This window comes from Rattus norvegicus, chromosome 4 (genome assembly GCF_036323735.1).
Source record: "Rattus norvegicus strain BN/NHsdMcwi chromosome 4, GRCr8, whole genome shotgun sequence".
Lineage (NCBI taxonomy): Eukaryota > Metazoa > Chordata > Mammalia > Rodentia > Muridae > Rattus > Rattus norvegicus.
The window spans coordinates 31,513,811-31,533,121 of NC_086022.1; the positions used below are offsets into that span (position 1 = coordinate 31,513,811).

The window sequence follows — 19,311 nt, forward strand, 5'->3', positions numbered from 1 at the left end:
ATGGGGTCGATCCTCCAGCCAATCCTAACACGCTTGGCCCATACTGCTCTCTCATTGGACACAAAGGAGCACCGCTGGCGGATGTTGTTCTGGCGCGGGGGCTTGAAGCCGGCAAGATGGCCTCCAGTGACGGGAAACCCGGTGGCATATTCGACCACCACGTCCAGACAGCTGTGTGTGACTCGCGGGCCAAATACAGGGAGGGCCGACGCCCTCGCGCGGTCAAGGTAGAGTGACTTGGGTTCCTTCTCTCTCCTCGGCAGGAGCATTAACTTCCTGTCAGCACTAGCTCTCCATGGCCTGCCTCCATAAAGGCACGGCAGGGATGCTGTCAAGTCCATCTCTCAGTGGAGGGGGCACGAGGAACAAAGTTTATCGCTGTTGTCGGTTTACTGCTTACTCCACGATTTTTAGCTTTGCATCCTATAATACAAGGACAAGGTCTCACAGGACAAGCCCTGTTAAGTGACTGTTTACATTAGCTTCTCTGGGGTCAACTTTGGGAAAAGACGTCTGTTTAGTCAGATACCCTTATGTGGAGTGTGTTATTCTTTAGGCAGAAAGAGTGACAGTTTTGTGTGTATGTTTTGCAGACCATATTGAGCAGAGTATTTCTTGTTTTCAAAGCTCCATTTAAAAGAGGGATGGGAAGACAGATTTGCCATAGGCTTGTTTGAAGAGTACGTTTAACGGGCTCTCCCCCGACTTTAGGTATATACCATCAATTTGGAGTCTCAGTACTTACTAATACAAGGAGTTCCTGCAGTGGGAGCCATGAAGGAATTAGTTGAGAGATTTGCTCTCTATGGTGCGATTGAACAGTATAATGCTCTAGATGAATACCCAGCAGAAGATTTTACAGAAGTTTATCTCATTAAATTTGTGAAATTACAAAGTGCAAGGTATGTACAAGTTAAGCAGAACTCGCGTCTTCTATTCCTGTTGCCGTCATTTCGGCCTCAGGATTTCCCAAACAGACCCAAATCACATGAGCACTTCTCACTCTCAGTCTTCCTGATTTGGGGGTTGGGGAGCAGGGTTTATTTGAATAGCTTTAGCTGTGCTGGAATTAGTTCGATAGACCAGGCTGGCCTTGAACTCAAAGAACCCTTTGTCTCTGCCTCCCGAGTGTTGGGTCCAAAGGTGTGCAACACCCCATCTCGCCTTCTGGTTTAGTTTTTACCAGGCCTCACATATGCAGTCAGTCACTCTAACAGTGAATGATATCCCAGCTCTTCCTTCTGATGTTCGAAAGGCTGACTTTACAACACTTTTCCCATCCTGTGCTTGATGGTTTCTGAACCTGGAGTGTGGTAGATTTGGGAGATGAGGAATTACATTTGAAGCACATTTCCAGTCCTATGGCTTCCTGACTTTGGAGAATTTTATTCCTGCCAAGCACATTTTTTTTTCTTTTCCTAAAATCCACAGGGCAAAAAGGTCTACTTCTTGAGGTTCACTGAGGAAGGATGAAATGAAACAATTTATGTAAAAGGATTAGACTGGTACCTCCTATTAAGAGTAAATATTAGAGCCAGGCAGTGGTGGCACAGGCCTTTAATCCTAGCACCTGGGAGGCAGAGGCAGGTAGATTGAGGTCGAGGCCAGCCTTGTCTACAGAGCTAATTGCAGGACAGCCAGAGCTACCCAGAGAAACTGTGTCTCCAAAAAAACAAACAAACAAACAAAAAAAACCAAAAAACAAAAACAAAAAGTAAATATTAGTAATGACAGTTCTTATTAGTATGGTTCTATGTTAATCAACCTTGTATTCCAATAAGACTGAAGTCAACAATGCTTTATTTTATGTTAACCCTTTGGGTGGGGGAGTGTGTGACTGTAGGTGGGTGCACGCCTGCGTGTGTAAAACTTGCTATGTAGGCCAGCTGACTAGAACTCAACTTCCTCCTGAATCTGCCTCCCCATCCCCACCAGGTTTAAAGACATGTACCACTACAGTGTACTCTACCCTATGTTTTGAGACGAGACCCTTATTGAAACTAGAACTCATGGCTAGATTGGTTGGCCATCAGGCTCCAGTGGTCTTACCTTCTCTATCTCGCCAGCACAGGGATTATAGGCACAGTACGGTGCCTAGTTTTTATGTGCACGCTAGGGATCTGAGCCTAGCTACTCAAGCTTAAACAAGTACTTTTTCAACTGAGCAGTCTCCCTAGCTCATGTTAGCCATTTTTTCTTTTTAATCATTAACATGATCTAAACCATATCCTTCTCTGGCTTTTGCCATTTATAAATGTTTTGGTGGAAAAGGGCTTCAAATCCTCTGGCACTGGAGTTACAGGTGGTTGTAAGCTATCCAAAATGGGTCTGGGATTTGAATCTACTCTTCCCAAAATCAGCAAGTGCTCTTATCACCCACCTAATTATCCCTCCAGCCCCTGTGTTTCTTTTGTTCGCTACTCCTAGTCCACCACAAAATCACTTGACTTCAAAAGGCCATGTGCCTTTTCTTACCAAGTGGGCAACTCTTCGTGGTATAGAGAGCAGATTCTCTAGCGCCTTGTATCTCTACAGACCCTGATACAGTTGGCTTTGGAGTCAGCCATCTGAGTTGAATCCTAGTTTTATAGATGAATGTATGTGACCCAGAATTTCCCGGTGCCTTGGTTTTACCATGAGATGGTTATGAGATGTCAATTTAAGTGGCACACTTGTGGCTTTGCATGGAGTAATCGCTCAATAAACATTAATCATTATCTGTAGATACAGAAGTACTTAATTACTTACAGTGCTTGGTTCAGCATAGGTGTTCAGCATTTCTTTTTTAAACATTATTATTTCTCTTATTTTTATGTGTATGTGGCGTGGCTATTTGTTAATTGTTTTTGAACCATGTAACTTATGCATTTCTTTAGCATTCTCTTTAAGTTATGCATTTCTTTTTAGGATAGCTAAGAAAAAGATGGATGAACAGAGTTTCTTTGGAGGGTTACTTCATGTGTGCTATGCTCCAGAATTTGAGACAGTTGAAGAAACTAGAAAAAAATTAGAAGAAAGAAAGGCTTATATTTCAAGAGTTACTAAAAACCAAGGTATGGAAATATGGAAAGTCTGTGTTAACAACTCCTGTGTGTCAGGCACTGCTAGGTATGTGTGTCATTGTGGAATTCCTACTCAGTCACGTTCTTCGGTGACTTGAACTGATGGGGTCTGTGCCCCACTGTGGAGTCTGGGCCGGGAAGGGAGCAATGTTGATTCATGGAGATTGCCTCTGGCATGGGAGAGTTAAATAGTCGTAAATGGTATTCAGTAGTAAATAGGGTAAAAGGATGGCAAGGTAAGCCAGGCTACGTTTAAACTTAGGCAGATAAATTGCCACCATACATTTAAAGAGCTGTAAGTCCTACAGAGTAACCAGAGTTCCAAGGTTTTAGTGAGAGAGATTAGGAAAGTAGACAAGAAGCAAATTATGAAGCCTTGTGTCCCAGGCTAAGTGGCCCAGGGTTTAAACATGAAGGCAGCAAGAAGCAATTGTGGTTTACAGACTGGTTCTACATGTTGCTCATTATGGGAAACTAACAATTTTTGATCAGCAGCAAGTTTTATTATTTTTCAAGTGGCTCCAGAGAAAAGTAAGACATTCTAGATAGATGAGTAGGTGACACTTGGCAGTATCCCATGGAATCCTTTCAAAAAGCCTTTAAGCCTTATCACTGTATTCTCTGCTCTAGAGGTACCATTTTAGGAGTAGAGCTTCTTAGCATTTTAAGGTTTGTTTTTAGAATTTTAAGATTTTGGATGTTCAAAATGATTAATGATTTGTTTCCCTTTCCCTCAACTTGTAAAACTATGACTGTAAAGACTATTATGTGACCAAGAAGAAACCAGTTCCAGAGCAAAAAGGAACAAAAGATTCTAGACAAGACTTCCATGCACATATGCCTGGATTTTGTACACCTGCTTTAAACACATCTCCCAAGAATCCTTCAGAGAACTCAAGTCCTTGTCTTCCTTACTCTTGTGAATTCCCTTTATGCTATTTTGCCTCCAAAAGCCCATGTTCACCTGGGGAGCACACGGACAAAGCGTCAGACTCCTGCAATAGTGCTAGGAACCGTGGTGAACTGCAGAAGCACCGTGACCACAGTGCCTTTCCCCCAAAACTACAGATGAACACTTACAAAACTTCCGTCCCTTGCTCTAGTGTGCAAGAGGCCATTGCTACTTCACAGGCAGTTGGCAGATTTATGCCTAGGACAACACAGCTGCAGGAGAGGAAAAGACGGCGAGACTGTGATCGTGAACTTGGAACTTTTCTTGAAACAAACATAAGCAGTAACGAGGTTTTGATTGGACCTAAGTTACCAGGTATTCCCACAGTAGATCTGCAGGATGACTCCTTGAATACAACGGCAAACTTAATTCGGAGTAAACTTAAAGAGGTGAGGTTTTTTGTTTTTTTGTTTTTTTTGTTTTTTTTGTTTTTAATTAATTGTGAGACCAACAACTTGATAGGAAATTTGGAGGAACTAAAACTTTGTAATTATTTGGTTTTGTTATCTTCTAAAATATCAAATTTGATCAATATCTATCTTTTTTTTTTTTAAGTCATTTCATTTTATGTATGTGAGTATACTGTCACTCTCTTCAGACACACAGGCAGGAAGAGGGAGGACATCGGATCCCACTCAGATGGTTGAGAGCCACCATGTGGTTGCTGGGAACTGAACTCAAGCCCTCTGGAAGAGCAGTCAGTGCTCTTGACCACTGAGCCATCTCTCCAGCTCCCTTTACAGTCATCCTTGACTTAACAATGAACAGATACATTTTATGTCAGTATAGGTACAAAATGCTAAATGTCCAGTCAATCAGACTATGACAGCTGATTCCGGATACTGTCTTTCCTCCCTTCCCTATTTAAAGCCAGCTCCCTAGGTAGTAATAGCATAAGCAAAAATTGACAGTTATAATTGATTATTTCTCTTAAAATTCAGCTAACTGCAGATTACATCAGAGTCAAATATTCATAAAAGGAATGATTTTGATCAATCACTTAATTTTGTTGGGAACCGAACTCAGGGACTTGTGTGTTGGGCAAATGCTCCATCACTGCCGCATCCCCAGCCCACAAAGTGAGATTATTAAAAACTGAGTCTGTGCCTGCCCACACTCAGTTGTGTGTGTCAAGATCAAAGCTCTGAATAGTTAGAGATCAGATTGTCTAACCCCCGTTCCCGTTATTTACTTTATTTTCCATTCTGTAAACACAAAAGAAAGTTAACAGTTGCAGGAGCTTGTGAAAGCTTTTTGTGGAGTGGGATGGGCCTCAGAATCATTTCTGGAAGGCCGTAAGCATTTTCTTAGTTAACTCCCTGGTCAGCCCAGCTCACACGGGGGCTCACACGGGGGCTCACACGGGGCTCACGTGGCGCCCTCTTGTTCTGCAGTGTGATTGGAGAAGTGATTGGAGAGGAGGTGCTTCTCTGTCTTGTTTTGGTTTAGAGTTTTGTTTCCACCTAGTTGAAATGGTAAAGTGTATGAATGTGGTTTTATTTTTAAGTCTCCCTAAGTTTTTCGATATATGCCAGCACCTTACTTCCTTCTGGTGCACTACACTGAGGCACACAGACTCGTGGCTGTCTCAGTCAGGACCAACTGCATTTAAGTGTAAACTCTACATCCAGAGAAATAACAGGTCAACAAAAACATACTTCATATACTTAACCACAACTTCTAGTATTTTCCCATCTCAAATCAAGGTGGTCTTATCCTGCCTTTGCCCTACTATTAAGTTATTTTTGGTAATGGAATAACAACAATGTATTCAGAAGCCATTGCAGCTGAGATCTCTGTTAGCCAGCCTGGTCCACCTAGTAAGTTCCAGGTCAGGTCAGGCCAGTCAAAGTTACACCTGTTCAAAAATAAACCAAACAACCTGTAAAACCAGGATTTTATCTGTATCCTGCTGTTTCTGGGCTAAGGTGAAATCCCAATGTTGTTTCAATTTGCATTTGTTTGAGGTGAGATAGCATCCTAATCTGTTCTTTTGCATTTCCCTGTTGCTAATGATGTTGGACATTTTCAAACTTGTGTTGGCCATATGTGTTTCTTCCTTTGAGATCTGTTCAGCTTGTTAGCCTGCTTATTGACCGGATCACTTGTCTTTAGTGTGTAACTTTCAGCAGTTCTTTGTAGATGCTCGACATGAAGGCCTCATTTGTGTCATTGGGCACAGACCCCCCATTGTGCAGGCTCTTTCACTCACGTTCCTGACTGTGCTGCTGTGCAGAAGCTCCTCAGTTCCATGTGATCCCATTCGTCAGTTTGCTCATCATAATCTGTTCCTTTACAATCCATTTCAAAGATCTTTGCCTAGTCTCTTGAAGTGTTCTTCCTGTTTTCCTCTGGTAGTCTGAGAGCTTGTTACAGTCCTCAGTACATTTTGAGTGTGTGTGTTTGTGTGTGTGTGGTGTGTGGTGTGTGTGTGTGTGTGTGTGTGTGTGGTGTGTGTGTGTTTGTGTGTGTGTGTGTGTGTGTGTGTGTGTGTGTGTGTGTTCTCCATGTGTTTTTGATACCCTTGTCAAAAAATGTTGTAGCTGTGGCTATGTGGGATTACTTCTGGCCTCTGTTCTATCCCCTCTGCATTCTTGTTTTTATCCAGTACTAGGCTGCTTTTGTGTCTTAGTTAGGGTTTCTAACGCCATAACCAAAAAGCAAGTTGGGGAAAAGGTTTATTTGGCTTATTTTTATTGCTGTTTATTATTGAAGGAAGTCAGGATAGGAAATCAAGCAGAGCAGGAAGCTGGAAGCAGGAGCTGACGCAGAGGCCATGGAGGGGTGCTGCTTATGTGCTCGGCCTACTTTCTTAGACAACCCAGGACCACTGGCCCAGGAATGTACCACCCACGATGGGCTGGACCCTCCACCATCCATCACTAATTAAGAGTGCCCTACAGCCAGATCATAGGGAAACATTGCGTCAGTTATGACAGACTGGGCAGCACATCTATCTTATCACTGTGGCCCTGTCATCTGACCTAAGATACTGTTCCATCTCTAGCTTTGTCCTCACTGCTTGCTATGGCTTTAACTCATTATGAAACATTCCTACTTCCATAAGACGTTTAGGGCAGTTGTTTTGTACCTTTATAGAGGATTTCTTTGATTCTTCGATAAGGATTGTGTTTGTTCTTCAGATCACATCATCTTCACAATATTAATTCTGCCAGGGCCAGAGAGATAGTTCACCAGGTAAAGATACTATCCACAAACCTGACCACCCTGAGTTCAATCCTCACTCTACATGTTTCCTCTGGCCTTCATATACATGCTGTGAGCACATATATATTCCCTTGTGCACAAATAAATGAATAAATGTAGTTTTCAAAGTTAATTCTGCCAGGGGTGGTGGCTCATGTCTTTAATCCTAGCCCTTGGGAGGCAGAGGCAGGCAGAGCTCTGAATTTCAGGCCATTCTGGTTTATAGAGCTAGTTCTAGGCTACACAGAGAAACCCTAGAAACTGTATCTCAAAAAAACTTGAGAGAGAGAGAGAGAGAGAGAGAGAGAGAGAGAGAGAGAGAGAGAGAGAGAGAATATGCCTGGGGCTGGCGAGATGGCTCAGTGTAGAGATGTTTGCTCCCTAGCCTGACCACCTGTGCTCTGTTCTAGCACCTACTACAACAAGTAGTTCTCTCACATCCCTGTGTGCACTGTGCTGTAAGCGAGATGGGGCAGCATAACAAGTATAAATTGTTAAAATCCCACAATAATCCAGAAACATGAGAGGTTATGCCATGTTCTATTTCTTCTTCAGTGTCTTTTCTCGCTAAGAGTTTGACTATAGAGGTCTTTGGCCTTCTGGTTAAATTTATTCCTGGGCTTAAGTGTGTGGTATATATGTGTATATATGTTCATGTATGTGTGCACATGGTCTCCTCTGTTACTTTTTTTTTTTTTTTGAAGCAGGTTCTCTCCTTTAACCTGGAGCTCACTGCTCGGCTGGACTGCCTGCCAGCAGGCTCCTGGGACCCTTTTGTGTCTGTCACCAAGGTTGGAGGTTTAGGTGTGCTCTACTGCACCTGGCCATTTCCCAGATGCTGGAGAGGAGAACTCTACTGCACCTGGCCATGTCCCAGGTGCTGGAGATGAGAGCTCTACTGCACCTGACCGTTTCCCAGGTGCTGGAGGTCAGAGCTCAAGGCTGCATCTGCATGGCAAGCACCTCACCAGCAGAGCCTCCCTCCCGAACTATTTAGTTTTGTTGTTTATTGTGAATGGAATTTTTTTTCTGATTTTTTTTTCTTGGCAAGTTTATTGCTTTTACAGAAAAGCTGCTGTTTTTGTTTGTTGAGTTTATATATTTTTATGACAGTGCTTATCATAGTTTAGCATTTTCTGGTCAGATCTTTAGAGTCTTTTAAGTGTAGAGTTGTGTAGTCTGAATAGAGATCACATGATGTCTCCCTTTCCTCTGTGTTATTTTTCTTGTCTCGTTGCTCTGGCATAGACTCACAGTATCATAGTGAATAAGAGTAGAAGAGGGGACACTTTTGTCTCTATCCCTGATATTAAAGGAAATTCTCTGTCTCCTCTAATTGTCTACTGACATAAGCATATAATTCCTGTTCTTGAGGCTCAGTGTATTATTTATTGATTTACCTATGTGGAATCTTCCTGGAAATCTTGGAATGGAACTGACTTATTCATAGAATGAGTCAGGTAATATTCCTTCCTTACTCTTCTGCTTTTTAACCTAGTTTGAGGAGCGTTGGTATTAGCCTTTCTTTAAGCATTAGTGGGATTCAGCAGTGAATCCATTGGACTTTTACTTTTCCAGGGACTTTTATTGATGCTTCACTCATAGATATATTTAAATTGGTTGTATCAAGTTAATTTTAATAGGTGGTATTGTTACCCCTGTTGCCTAACCTTTTTTGTCAAGTTAAGAAAGCTTTATTTTCTGTCAGACAGGGCTGCCTCCCTAGTGTGGGGATTGAAAGAACAGCAGTGAACATAGAGGAAAGTACAATTTACATAGCTTAAGGTCGGCAAGACTAGAGTACGTGGGACTCCGTAGAACATCTAGGGGGGGAGGTGCATAGTGCGTAGTGTGTCCCATTCCAGAAGTGTGCCAAGGGGTAGTCAGGTCCAGTTCACAGAAAGCAGGCTGAGTCATGTAACAAGACGGCTTCTAATCCTAATGGGCCAGGCTTGTCCATCAATTATGCCTAGGAATTGATCCATTTCTTTTAGACTTTCCAGAATTTTGAAATATGTTTTCAAAAGAATTCCCAAATGATTCTCTTAATTTTACGAGAATCTGTTTTAACCTTCCTGGGTTTTTTGGCTGGCTGGCTGGTTGGTTTGGGGTATTTGCTCCCCTACCTTCTCTCCCTCTCTCAGTTTGTTAATATTACATTTGAAAGGAACCAAGTGCTTATTTGGTTGGTTCTATGTGTTGTCCTTTTAATCTAAATTTTACTCATTTCTGCCCCATTTTTCCTGACTGTTGCTGCTGACTGCTTAATGATCCTTTCTTCTTTTTAAACCAGGTGACTTCATCTGTGCCGAAGCCTCCGGAGGACAATGGTGAAGATGTGTGTACAAGTCACCCACGAAAACAAAGAAGAAGAATCTAGCTGGCCAGTGGGGAGTTAGTCTTGCCTTTTCTTTCTTTTTTCTTTTGAATCAGGGTCTCCCTGGAGAGCCCTGGCTGGTCTGGAACTCGCTATGCAGACCAGGCCGGCCTTGGGCCTCTGCCCCTGAGTGCTGGGATTAAAGGGTGTGTGCCACCACACCCAACTAAACTGGTATTTTCTGGAGAGATTCTCTTTTATGTCCGACCCATTCTAATTCTTTCAGGCATCTTACTACTGCTGTTGTGAAGTGTTTCCTCTTAAACTGTCTGCAGATATTCCGTCTCTCTCAGTTCTGCACTCAGGGTGGCAGAGACTGTTCTCTTCACTCCACAGTAGTTATGACAATATGCAAATTGACTGAAACGGACATGCAAATGTGATGCAAATAAAGGAGATCAGGGTCTCACTTTAATTCAAGTGTTGAGCGGGTTGTGCTCAAAACTAGCAGGGGAGTTGTTTTTGAATACCAGAGCTTCGAAATGAAAGCAGGTCTGTAAAGAGAAAGTGCCAATAAAACGTTAAAACAAAGTTGATAATAGAAACATATATAATGTAATTTCTAAGACCAATTTATATCAACTATGGTGATGTTTAAAACTAATGAAGTTTGGAAATTCTAGATTTCTACACTATCAGCATATCTGTGTTTTTTCTTCTGTCAGCAGACCACTGTGTAATTTTGTTAGGCTGTTTCCATTTTCTTTTCTAGGAAAAAATAAACTGAGAAGACACGTGCTACACTGTGCTGTGTGCGTGTCATTTCTCGTCCTAAAGGGCCTCCTTCAGTGGGTTGTTTCTGACTGTGTGGAGTAAGGTTTGACTCGGTTGCTATGGTGCACTGATCAGCTTTGCCAGGCTTCTCAGTGCTGGAACCTGCCAACCAGGGGTTACGTTCTGCATGTATGAGAAGTAAGTGCACAGATTGCCGTGCTGAAATCTCAGGTAAAAGACACCTGAACAGCCGACCACACACGGAGCTGGGCAAAACAAATGTCATGTGGATCAGGCCACTCACATAATAAAGTTCTGGGTGTGTGTCTCTATACCTCAGGACCCTGATCTGTGAGTGTGAGGAGTGGCCACCAATATGCACCATAGTGGCCATGAGAGGAAAGAAGTAAGCATGTGCCACGTCAAGCTGGGAAGGAGGAGGAGGAAGAGGTGGAGGCGGCGGCAGCATCTTCAGGAGTCCCCAGCAGTGGAGGTACAGAGGCCACACTGCAGTGTAACCATGGGCCCTGGCACCTGTCAATTAGGCTAAGCTGGCTAGACAAGAAGCTCCAGGGTAATGCTGGAATTACAAGCACACTCCCCCAGGCCCAGCCTTTATGGGTGTTGTGAATTGAGATCAGGTCCTCTGCTTACTGGGAAGCCCTTGAGTAACTGAGCTGTCTCTCCCATCGGCAATCAGTCTCTTGAGATTAAAAGCCTTTTACACATTGGTTGGCTGGAAGAGGTTCTCACACCTTATATACTTGCTCAACCTGTGTGTTCCTTCTTCAGTGCTCCATCATGTAACAAACATAAGATACTCTGGTTTGGGTCCAGTAAAGTGTGTCTCCATACTGACAGAAGACAGGGATTATGTGTAGCCAAAGAGGTAACAAAGTCTTAGCTATAGTAACTGAAATAGTCATGTTTGTGGCCCTAAACTGGAATGAGGCTAATGACTTTATGACTGTCTTCAATTTGGCAATGGGTTGAGGCTACAAAGGCAAAAGGCTATTGTGCATTATTTTCTAATCCTTTAAAATTTGTCCTTAATTGGGCCAGTGAGATGGCTCAGTGTATAAAGGCATTTGCTTTGAAACCCGACTACTTGAGTTCAATTCCCTGGGACCCACGTGGTGGGAAGGGAGAACAGACTCCTACAAATTGTCTTCTGACCTCCACACAAGCATTATGGCATTTCCTAGATTTGGTGACTACTGCTATGAGACATCATGTCCAAAAGCAAGTTGGGAGGAAAGGGTTGATTTGGCTTATGTTTGCTCCACATTCTTAAGTCCATCACTGAAGGAAGTCAGAACGGGAACTCAAACAGGGCTGGGACCTGAAGGGAGGAACTGATGTGGAGGCTGTGGAGTGGTGCTGTCTCTGGCTTGCTCTTCATGCCCCGGGGGTAGTACTACCCACAATGGTCAGTAAGAAATGCCCTACAGTGGACCTTATGGGGACATTTTCTTAACTGAGGCTCCCTGCTTTCAGATGACTCTAGCTTGTGTCATGTTGACATGTGTAGCCTACGCACACATGCTCGCACACGCACACACACTTTTAATAAAAAGTTTCCCTCATCTACTTTAAGGTCTTAGTCTGTGTAACTCTACCTTTGCATCTGGTAAACATGGTCCAAACGCCTCCAACAAAAGACCGTCTTTTCTCACTGCCTTTTCAAAGTCTTCAAAAGAGATCTTGCCATCATTGTCATAATCCTAGAGAGAAAGATGATTTAGTGGTAAATGATAAAGCCTTTAATTTTACCATGGAAAACTAGTTATCTAGACTGCTCTAAGTTCATTCTCTTGAAGACACTATTCACACAAATCTACGAGGATTTATGAGTAGAAGTCACTGATTTATTATTCTAACTAGTCACCTTAGCGATATGCAGTGTAGGCTTGTCAATTACACACACTGGAATTGGGGAATAGTGTAAAATATTGGGGAAACTATATTAACATACTGCCCCCTTTGCAATTAAATAACTAATATGTCTCATTTTTGAGCATAATTTTATTCCTCAAAAGGCCTCTTATTTGGGAGCTCATCAAGCAGAAAGGACAAGGCTCCCCGAGTAGCTGTAGCTCCTGGAGTAGCTGTCCAGGGAAGACTAGAGTCATGGACTAGAGACTGCAGACTCCTGCTGGAATACCAGAGGGCTGGGATCTAGGGATGTATGGTAACAAGCACAGTTCTGTGCACCTGCGTTACAGGAGGAAATGAGTGTAAGTCCGTAAACTATTCTGGACAAGGCTTTAAAAATCATGTTGTGTAATGTGCAGGGAAGGAGGGATCTGTATGTGAATTGCAAATGCCTTAGGCTGATGCTTCAGATTGAATAAGATGCCCTTGATTTCTCACTTTTGTGCTTAAGTTCAGAATCTAATTTACAGGAAAGCATGAGTAGCCATCAGAACAAGGGGCAGCCCATTACCATTTCTGTTCCAGAAAGGAGTCTGGGAACCTGTCGTTAAGAAGAAGGTATCTGCACTCAGCCTGAGCAGCAGCTACTATTTCTAAAAGAAATACTCTTCCACACAGAGAGAACAGAGACAGACAGACAGGCTCACAGTGTGGCCCCCCCGCTGCTCTTGAACTTGAAATCCTTAGACAGAATGGCAAGCATGCACCACCATGCCTAGCTGTTTCTTCTTTGTGCTTCTGAGTAATGTCAAAGAGTTTGTCTGGCCTGCTCAAAACAGTATAGGCTCCTTCCTCATAAGAGTGGACGCCACTATTCCGGTAATAAGGAGCCATTATTACAAGGCTTTATTGCTATATGAATTCAGCACCACAATTTCTGTGCTTCAGTTTTCCTCATCTACAGAGTGAAGATAAGGATTCTATGGATAAAATGAGGAATACTAGGGAGGGCCCCGAAGGCCTGCTATATAGTAAGCACTCTCTAAGGGTCAAGTGTCTTTCACTGCTATTTTGCTGAGATGAGGACTTGATAGATTGAAAGAATGAGGTCATGAAGACAGAAAGAAGCACAAGGTTTTACATCTACTGGATCAAGCCTCCTCCCAAATTAATAAGCTTCTACTGATAGTGGTAGCTTTTAAAATATCTTAGGTAACGATCATTTAGTCAGTGGGCCATCCCCTATCTATTGAGCACCCACTTTCAGTGAAGCACTGTTGTGGGTAGAGGAGGAAAACAGAGAGAAAGCAGGTGAGAACTCCCACAGGGAAGTTGCTCGTTGTGGAGAAGCGGCCATTGCTCGCTCCGTGGCCTTAAAATGCAGCAGCTAGCTCCGTGAACTCAGCGTGAGGCCCAAGCTTACCATCTTCTTCAGGCTTATTTCTACCAAATCCTTTATTCCTTCTTCGTTCTCTTCTTCAGGAGAGTTGTGGAAGAGACTACTCTTCAACATGTCAAAAATTTTTTCCCGGGAAATATAAGCATCTCCACTTAAATAATAAACTTCAAAACAGACTTTATAAGCCGTAGGAATCAAAAGTTGAACAAACAAAACATCATTAGTTATTTCAGCATAATAAAGAACAAATATACAACTACTGATCTGATCCACTATATGACAGACATTTTATAACAAAGAGCTTCTTGTTGAATTTCTTTCCACAGGATTAAGTTCCCTGTGGTGGTTTGCATATGCTTGGCCCAGGGAGTGAGTGGCACTATTAGGAGGTGTGGCCTTGTTGGAGGAAGTGTGTCACCGTGGGGGTGGGCTTGGAGACCCTCCTCCTAGCTGCCTGAAAGCCAGTCTTCTGTTTGCCTTTGGAACAAGAGGTAGAACTTTCAGCTCCTCCAGCACCATGCCTTCCTGGATACCATCATGCTTCCCGCCATGTTGGTAATGGACTGAACCTCAGTACCAGAAAGCCAGCCCCAATTAAATGTTGTCCTTTATAAGAGTTGCCTTGGTCATGGCATCTCTTTATGCAAAACCTAACTAAAATGTACCCCTTGGCAGGTGAAAGAACAGCTCACAGTTCCTGCATTTGGGCTTTGAAAATGGTTTCTTTTTTTTTTTTTGGTTCTTTTTTTTTTTTTTCGGAGCTGGGGACCGAACCCAGGGCCTTGTGCTTCCTAGGTAAGCGCTCTACCACTGAGCTAAATCCCCAGCCCCTTTGAAAATGGTTTCAAACTACAATAAAGGAGGTGGATTTTTATTGACCTACCTTTGTGTTTTTACATATATGTGTTTACATGTGTGTGGTATGTTTGTATTTTCTGCATACAGACTATAAAAATGAACCACACACTTTTCTGCATCCTTGGATAATGGTTTATACACACACACACACACACACACACACACACACACACACTCTTAGAGTGAATGAGGTAAGCTCCTTGGGGTCTGCCCTTCTGCCCTGTGTTCAGAACTCTCTCTGGAGAGTAGTGTTTCTGTCTTCCATCTCAGATGACCTTATTGGGAAGGTGGCAGTGAAGTAGCATTTCTGGAGTTTATTAATAGTCTAGTTAAATGTTTTGGCAAACACCAGAAATATAAGCTCGAGTGTCAGATGAGTTGGGTATCTCTGTTAAATTCCTCCCGTTCGCAGCATAGCATACAAGTTGAAGAACAAGTCTCCTGCAGAAACAGTGTTCCCCTAGAGGAACTCCTAACATGTGTAAGAAGACTTTTAGGAAGCGGGATTGGAGAAGACATCTTCCTCAGCGTGTTGCTATTGACCCATGTAACTCTGCTCAGTGCCGCAACTGTATGTCCCCAGCAATGAGCGTTCCCACAGGGACTGACGACCTTGACACAGCCATCTGATCCTCAGTGAGACTCATGTGAGAACTCTGCAAGGTTGGAGGAGATGGAGTGGAGTGGGGGATGGGTTAGAGTGGTTGCTTTAAAATGTGTGAGGCCCTAGACTCAGTCCCTAGCACTGCAATCCCAAACCCTGGAGAGTGGGAACTATCCGCATTACCTCATGAAATATTAAATGGGAAGAGAACTACAAAAGAGCATGAAATTATTAAATGTCACAAGTTCAGCTTCAAAACGCTGTATATAAAAGTTACAATTCCTTTAGCTTAGACATATTTTTATTAGCATATCATGTGTATGCATCTATGTGAGTGTATGCCTTGTTTGCAAGGGAACCTGCAGAACCCAGAATACAGAGGGTATTCAATCCCCCAAAGCTAGATGCACTACAGGCAGTTGTGAGCCACCCAATGTGAGTGCTAGGAACCAAACTTGGGTCCTCTGGGAAAGCTGCAAGCACCACTATTCTCTCTTCTCCAGGCATTTTCTTTTTCAGTGTCCCAAATCAAAATTCAAGTGAAAGCGCAAAAGGGATGCACATTGGCCCAACTACAAAGAACTCAGCAGTCTTTTCTTAAGCAAATGGATAATCTGGGCAGTTGGTTCCCCTGGAAACTGGTGTCTAAAATGATCTTTAATTCCATTTCCAAGAGTCTACACAGGGAATCCTGACAGCTGAAGTAAAGCATAAGGAATGGACATTACCCTGGTGGGGTGGGAGCTGGGGGAGCGGAGAGCGAGGGTGTGGGGGGTGGGGAGGACCAAAGCTACAGAAGGAGTAAAGTATAGGGAATGGAGGAGGGATGGAGGAGGACGGACCAGAACTATGCCCAGTGTTCCTCCTACTTAGAACACTCCTACTGGGCCTAAACTGTCTTCTGCCTCCTCTCACCTCACCCCCCACCCCAGTCATAAAGACCAGGAGGATATTAATGTGTGGGCTGTTAGGGTGGGTTGAGCTAAATCCCCAACCCTGCACCAACTGATTTTTAAAAGCGTTGTTTTGTTTTTACAGAAACCTCACAAATTACACATGTGGCATTCGGGTAAACCTGAATCTACGTTCCCAGGCTATGGCTACTCCTAGTTATCTCACAATAAACTCTCTCCTGTCCTTTTCATAGCGATGGCTGTCACCACCTTAGCATACTGAACACAGGATTGATGGTCATAGCACCCAGTCAGTAACCCCTTCTTACATCTCATCTTCTCTTCAAAAGTCCCGCGGAGAAACACAGCCAAGCCTTTAATCCACTCTTGCAAATTTACATGGCTATCACCGTCTTTGTCAAATACAAAGAAAACTGAAAAAGAAAAGGAATCTGTAAGTTCATTGTAGCTGTATTTAGTTGTAATTGTTTTATAATGCCTGCCCAAAGTTTAGATAGAAGACTAAAGAAGGGGGAGGGTGGGGGGAGAGGGTTGGAGGAAGGGGGATTGCTGGTGCTGTCTTTTAAAAGAATCTGAATGACTGGAAATGTGCTTTTCCTCCTATATGTTTACATCAGAAGAGTCATTCCACACAGTGAGCAATAACAGTCTTCATTTGTGATGTTTTACATAGTTTCTAGGGTCAAGAAAATCCTTGGAGGTAATTAATGCATAATTTTAATTTTCAAACATAAAAAGTGAAAAGTGGTGAAAAAAATGTTGTAGAATTTTTGCAATATCACAAAGTAAATTACGTGTGTGTGTGTGTGTGTGTGTGTGTGTGTGTGTGTGTGTGTGTTTACAAACATGTTGGGTGGAGGTCAAAGGACAGCCCGTTGAACTGTGGAACTGGTTCTCTCCCATTTTACCAGCTGAGCCATCTTGCCAGCGCAATTTTTAAAGTTATCCATGAAACTTCATCCTATAGGAAAATTCAAATGTGATTTGTCCTTTGGAGATGAGGGATGTATTGATATTCGGATTATGGCGATGATTTCAGGGCCTGCATGTGTTGAATCTTATCAAAATGTACATTTCAATGATCTACCACAGAATTTAACTTGGTACATCAATCCTTTCCTGTTTTAGATATCTAACTTTTTAATATTTCCAGTATAAGAAGTCATCATTTTTTTGTCCTGACACACTTCTATGATGAAAAAAAAAAGCCAATTAATGATTTACATTGGTGGTGTATACTTTCATGATTCACATCTGTGCTGTGTACTTTTGTGGTTAAAAGTCCCCAGTTGTTTATCCTTAAAAAATAGATTCTTGGGCTGGAGAGGTGGCTCAACCATTAAGAGCACTGACTGCTTTTCCAGAGATCCTGAGTTCAATTCCCAGGCGGCTCACAACCATCTGTAATGCAATCTGATACCCTCTTCTGGTGCGTCTGAAGAGAGTGACAGTGTACTCACATACATAAAATAAATAAATCTTAAAAAAAATAGATTCTTTAGTCTAATGGTAATAATTTTTCAAAACTCCTCTGCTATGAGCTACAGAGTCCTGAGTGGGTTTGTATTAGGAACTGGCCTTACAACCGTCCTGGGCTCTGTTTCCAGTGCTCTCCTACCACAGTTATTCCTCTCTAGTGTGGCATTCAAAGTCCAGTCTCATGAAGAGGACATGCAGAGCAATTCAGTTTTGGGTTTGTGTGTTTCGGTTTGCTGTGACTTCTTACCCCTATTCATCAGCACATCATTAGTCATTCCAAAAAAGTTCTGTAGAACCCCTCGGAATGCGTTGCAGTCCAGCTTGGTGTTATCAACCTTCCCAATAGGGCATCCCGCCAAGCTATAGAAAAGCTGTATGAGACATTCAACTTCAAACTTCTTGACTGTAAAATGAGAAGAAAATTAAGATGTAGATTTAGCCATTGCAGCTATTAAGTCATGATGCCAGATGGTCATACATGGTGAGTTTGTTATTGGTGCCAGATGGTCATACATGGTGTGAGTTTGTCATGTTGCCAGATGGTCATACATGGTGTGAGTTTGTTATTGGTGCCAGATGGTCATACATGTTGTGAGTTTGTTATTGGTGCCAGATGGTCATACATGGTGTGAGTTTGTTATTGGTGCCAGATGGTCATACATGGTGCGAGTTTGTTGTTGATGCCAGATGGTCATACATGGTGTAAGTTTGTTTTTGGGTAGTGTAGTGATGGTTTCTACTAGATCTGCACCCTTCAAACTGGAAATTTGGAATATTCACATGAGGCTCCTTATTGACTTAGAAAGTGATGTTTAGGGCTGAAGAGATGGCTCAGTGGTTTAGAGCACTGACTGCTCTTCTGGAGGTCCTGAGCTCAATTCCCAGCAACCACATGGTGACTCACAACCACCTGTAATGGGATCCGATGCCCTCTTCTGGTGTGTCTGAAGATAGCTACAGTGTACTCATATACATAAAATAAATTTGTTTAAAAAATAAAAAAGGAGGGGCTGGGGATTTAGCTCAGTGGTAGAGCGCTTACCTAGGAAGCGCAAGGCCCTGGGTTCGGTCCCCAGCTCCAAAAAAAAAAAAAAAAAAAAGCGTAAAAAAAAAATAAAAAAGGAAATCAATGTTTAGACACAGGTGACTGTGGTACCACCAGGACAGAAAGCAGGCATTTGGTCTGGGGTTGGGGATACTAGACTTTAAGCATCTGACTGTTTCTGTCTTTTATTAAGATTTATTTTGGTTTTATGTATATGTAGAGAGGTATCTTCCTAGCATGTGTATCTGCACCACATGTGTGCATTGCCATTGGAGGCTAGAAGAGGTCATCAGATCCTTGGGAAGTAGTTGCAGACAGTTGAGAGCCACCATGTGAACTGAGCCTGGGTATCTGCAAGAGCAGCAAGTGCTCTTAAGCACAGAAACACCTCTTTAGCCCATTTCCATCTCTTATCCTAAACTGGTAAGACTTGACTCTAGTGCATTCTCTAGGAACGGCTGACTATTGTCCTGGGTGAACTCAGATTCTTCGGTCTCAGAGTGTTTAATTCTGTGATTGTCTTAGTTAAGGTTCCATTGCTGTGGAGCGACATCGTGACCAAAACAACTATTACTAAGTAAACAGTTTACTGGGGCTGGCTTACAATTTCAGAAGTCCATTATCATCATGGTGGCAAGCACGGTAGCTTGCAGGCAGGCATAGTGCTGGAGGGGCCAAGATTTCAACATTTTGATCTGAAGGTAGCCAGGAGGAGGCTATCTTCTGCACTGGGTGGAGCTTGTCCATAAGACCTCAAAGCCCACCCCTCAGTGACACACTTCCTCCAACAAGGCCACACCTACTTCAAGGCCACACCTACTTCAA

At 42.9% G+C, this 19,311-nt stretch overlaps 2 protein-coding genes across 4 annotated transcripts in view; one reads left to right on the plus strand and one right to left on the minus strand.

The window, feature by feature from the left end:
* Nucleotides 1-10,339, plus strand: Rbm48 (RNA binding motif protein 48). 2 transcript variants are annotated; one of them, NM_001024246.1, is made up of 5 exons: nt 84-227; nt 712-902; nt 2,908-3,053; nt 3,823-4,403; nt 9,515-10,337. In NM_001024246.1, exons 1-5 carry the CDS (start codon nt 117-119, stop codon nt 9,599-9,601), a joined length of 1,116 nt encoding a protein of 371 aa, NP_001019417.1. In that variant the 5' UTR covers nt 84-116; the 3' UTR covers nt 9,602-10,337. The 2 variants fall into 2 exon arrangements, with proteins under 2 accessions (XP_038963182.1, NP_001019417.1); XM_039107254.2 differs by lacking the exon at nt 712-902 and having other exon boundaries at nt 1-227; nt 9,515-10,339.
* Nucleotides 9,977-19,311, minus strand: part of 1700109H08Rikl (RIKEN cDNA 1700109H08 gene like) — a 20,531-nt gene continuing 11,196 nt past the window's right edge. Inside the window, exons 2-6 of one of the 2 annotated variants that reach the window (XM_006236077.5) lie at nt 17,689-17,844; nt 16,271-16,375; nt 13,611-13,762; nt 11,932-12,036; nt 9,977-10,092 (exon numbers count right to left, since the gene is read on the minus strand). In XM_006236077.5, the coding sequence (XP_006236139.1) occupies nt 10,015-10,092; nt 11,932-12,036; nt 13,611-13,762; nt 16,271-16,375; nt 17,689-17,844 (596 nt within the window). In that variant the 3' untranslated portion in view covers nt 9,977-10,014. The remainder of the gene's footprint in view (nt 10,093-11,931; nt 12,037-13,610; nt 13,763-16,270; nt 16,376-17,688; nt 17,845-19,311) is intronic. The other variant, XM_039108582.2, reaches the window with a different exon arrangement.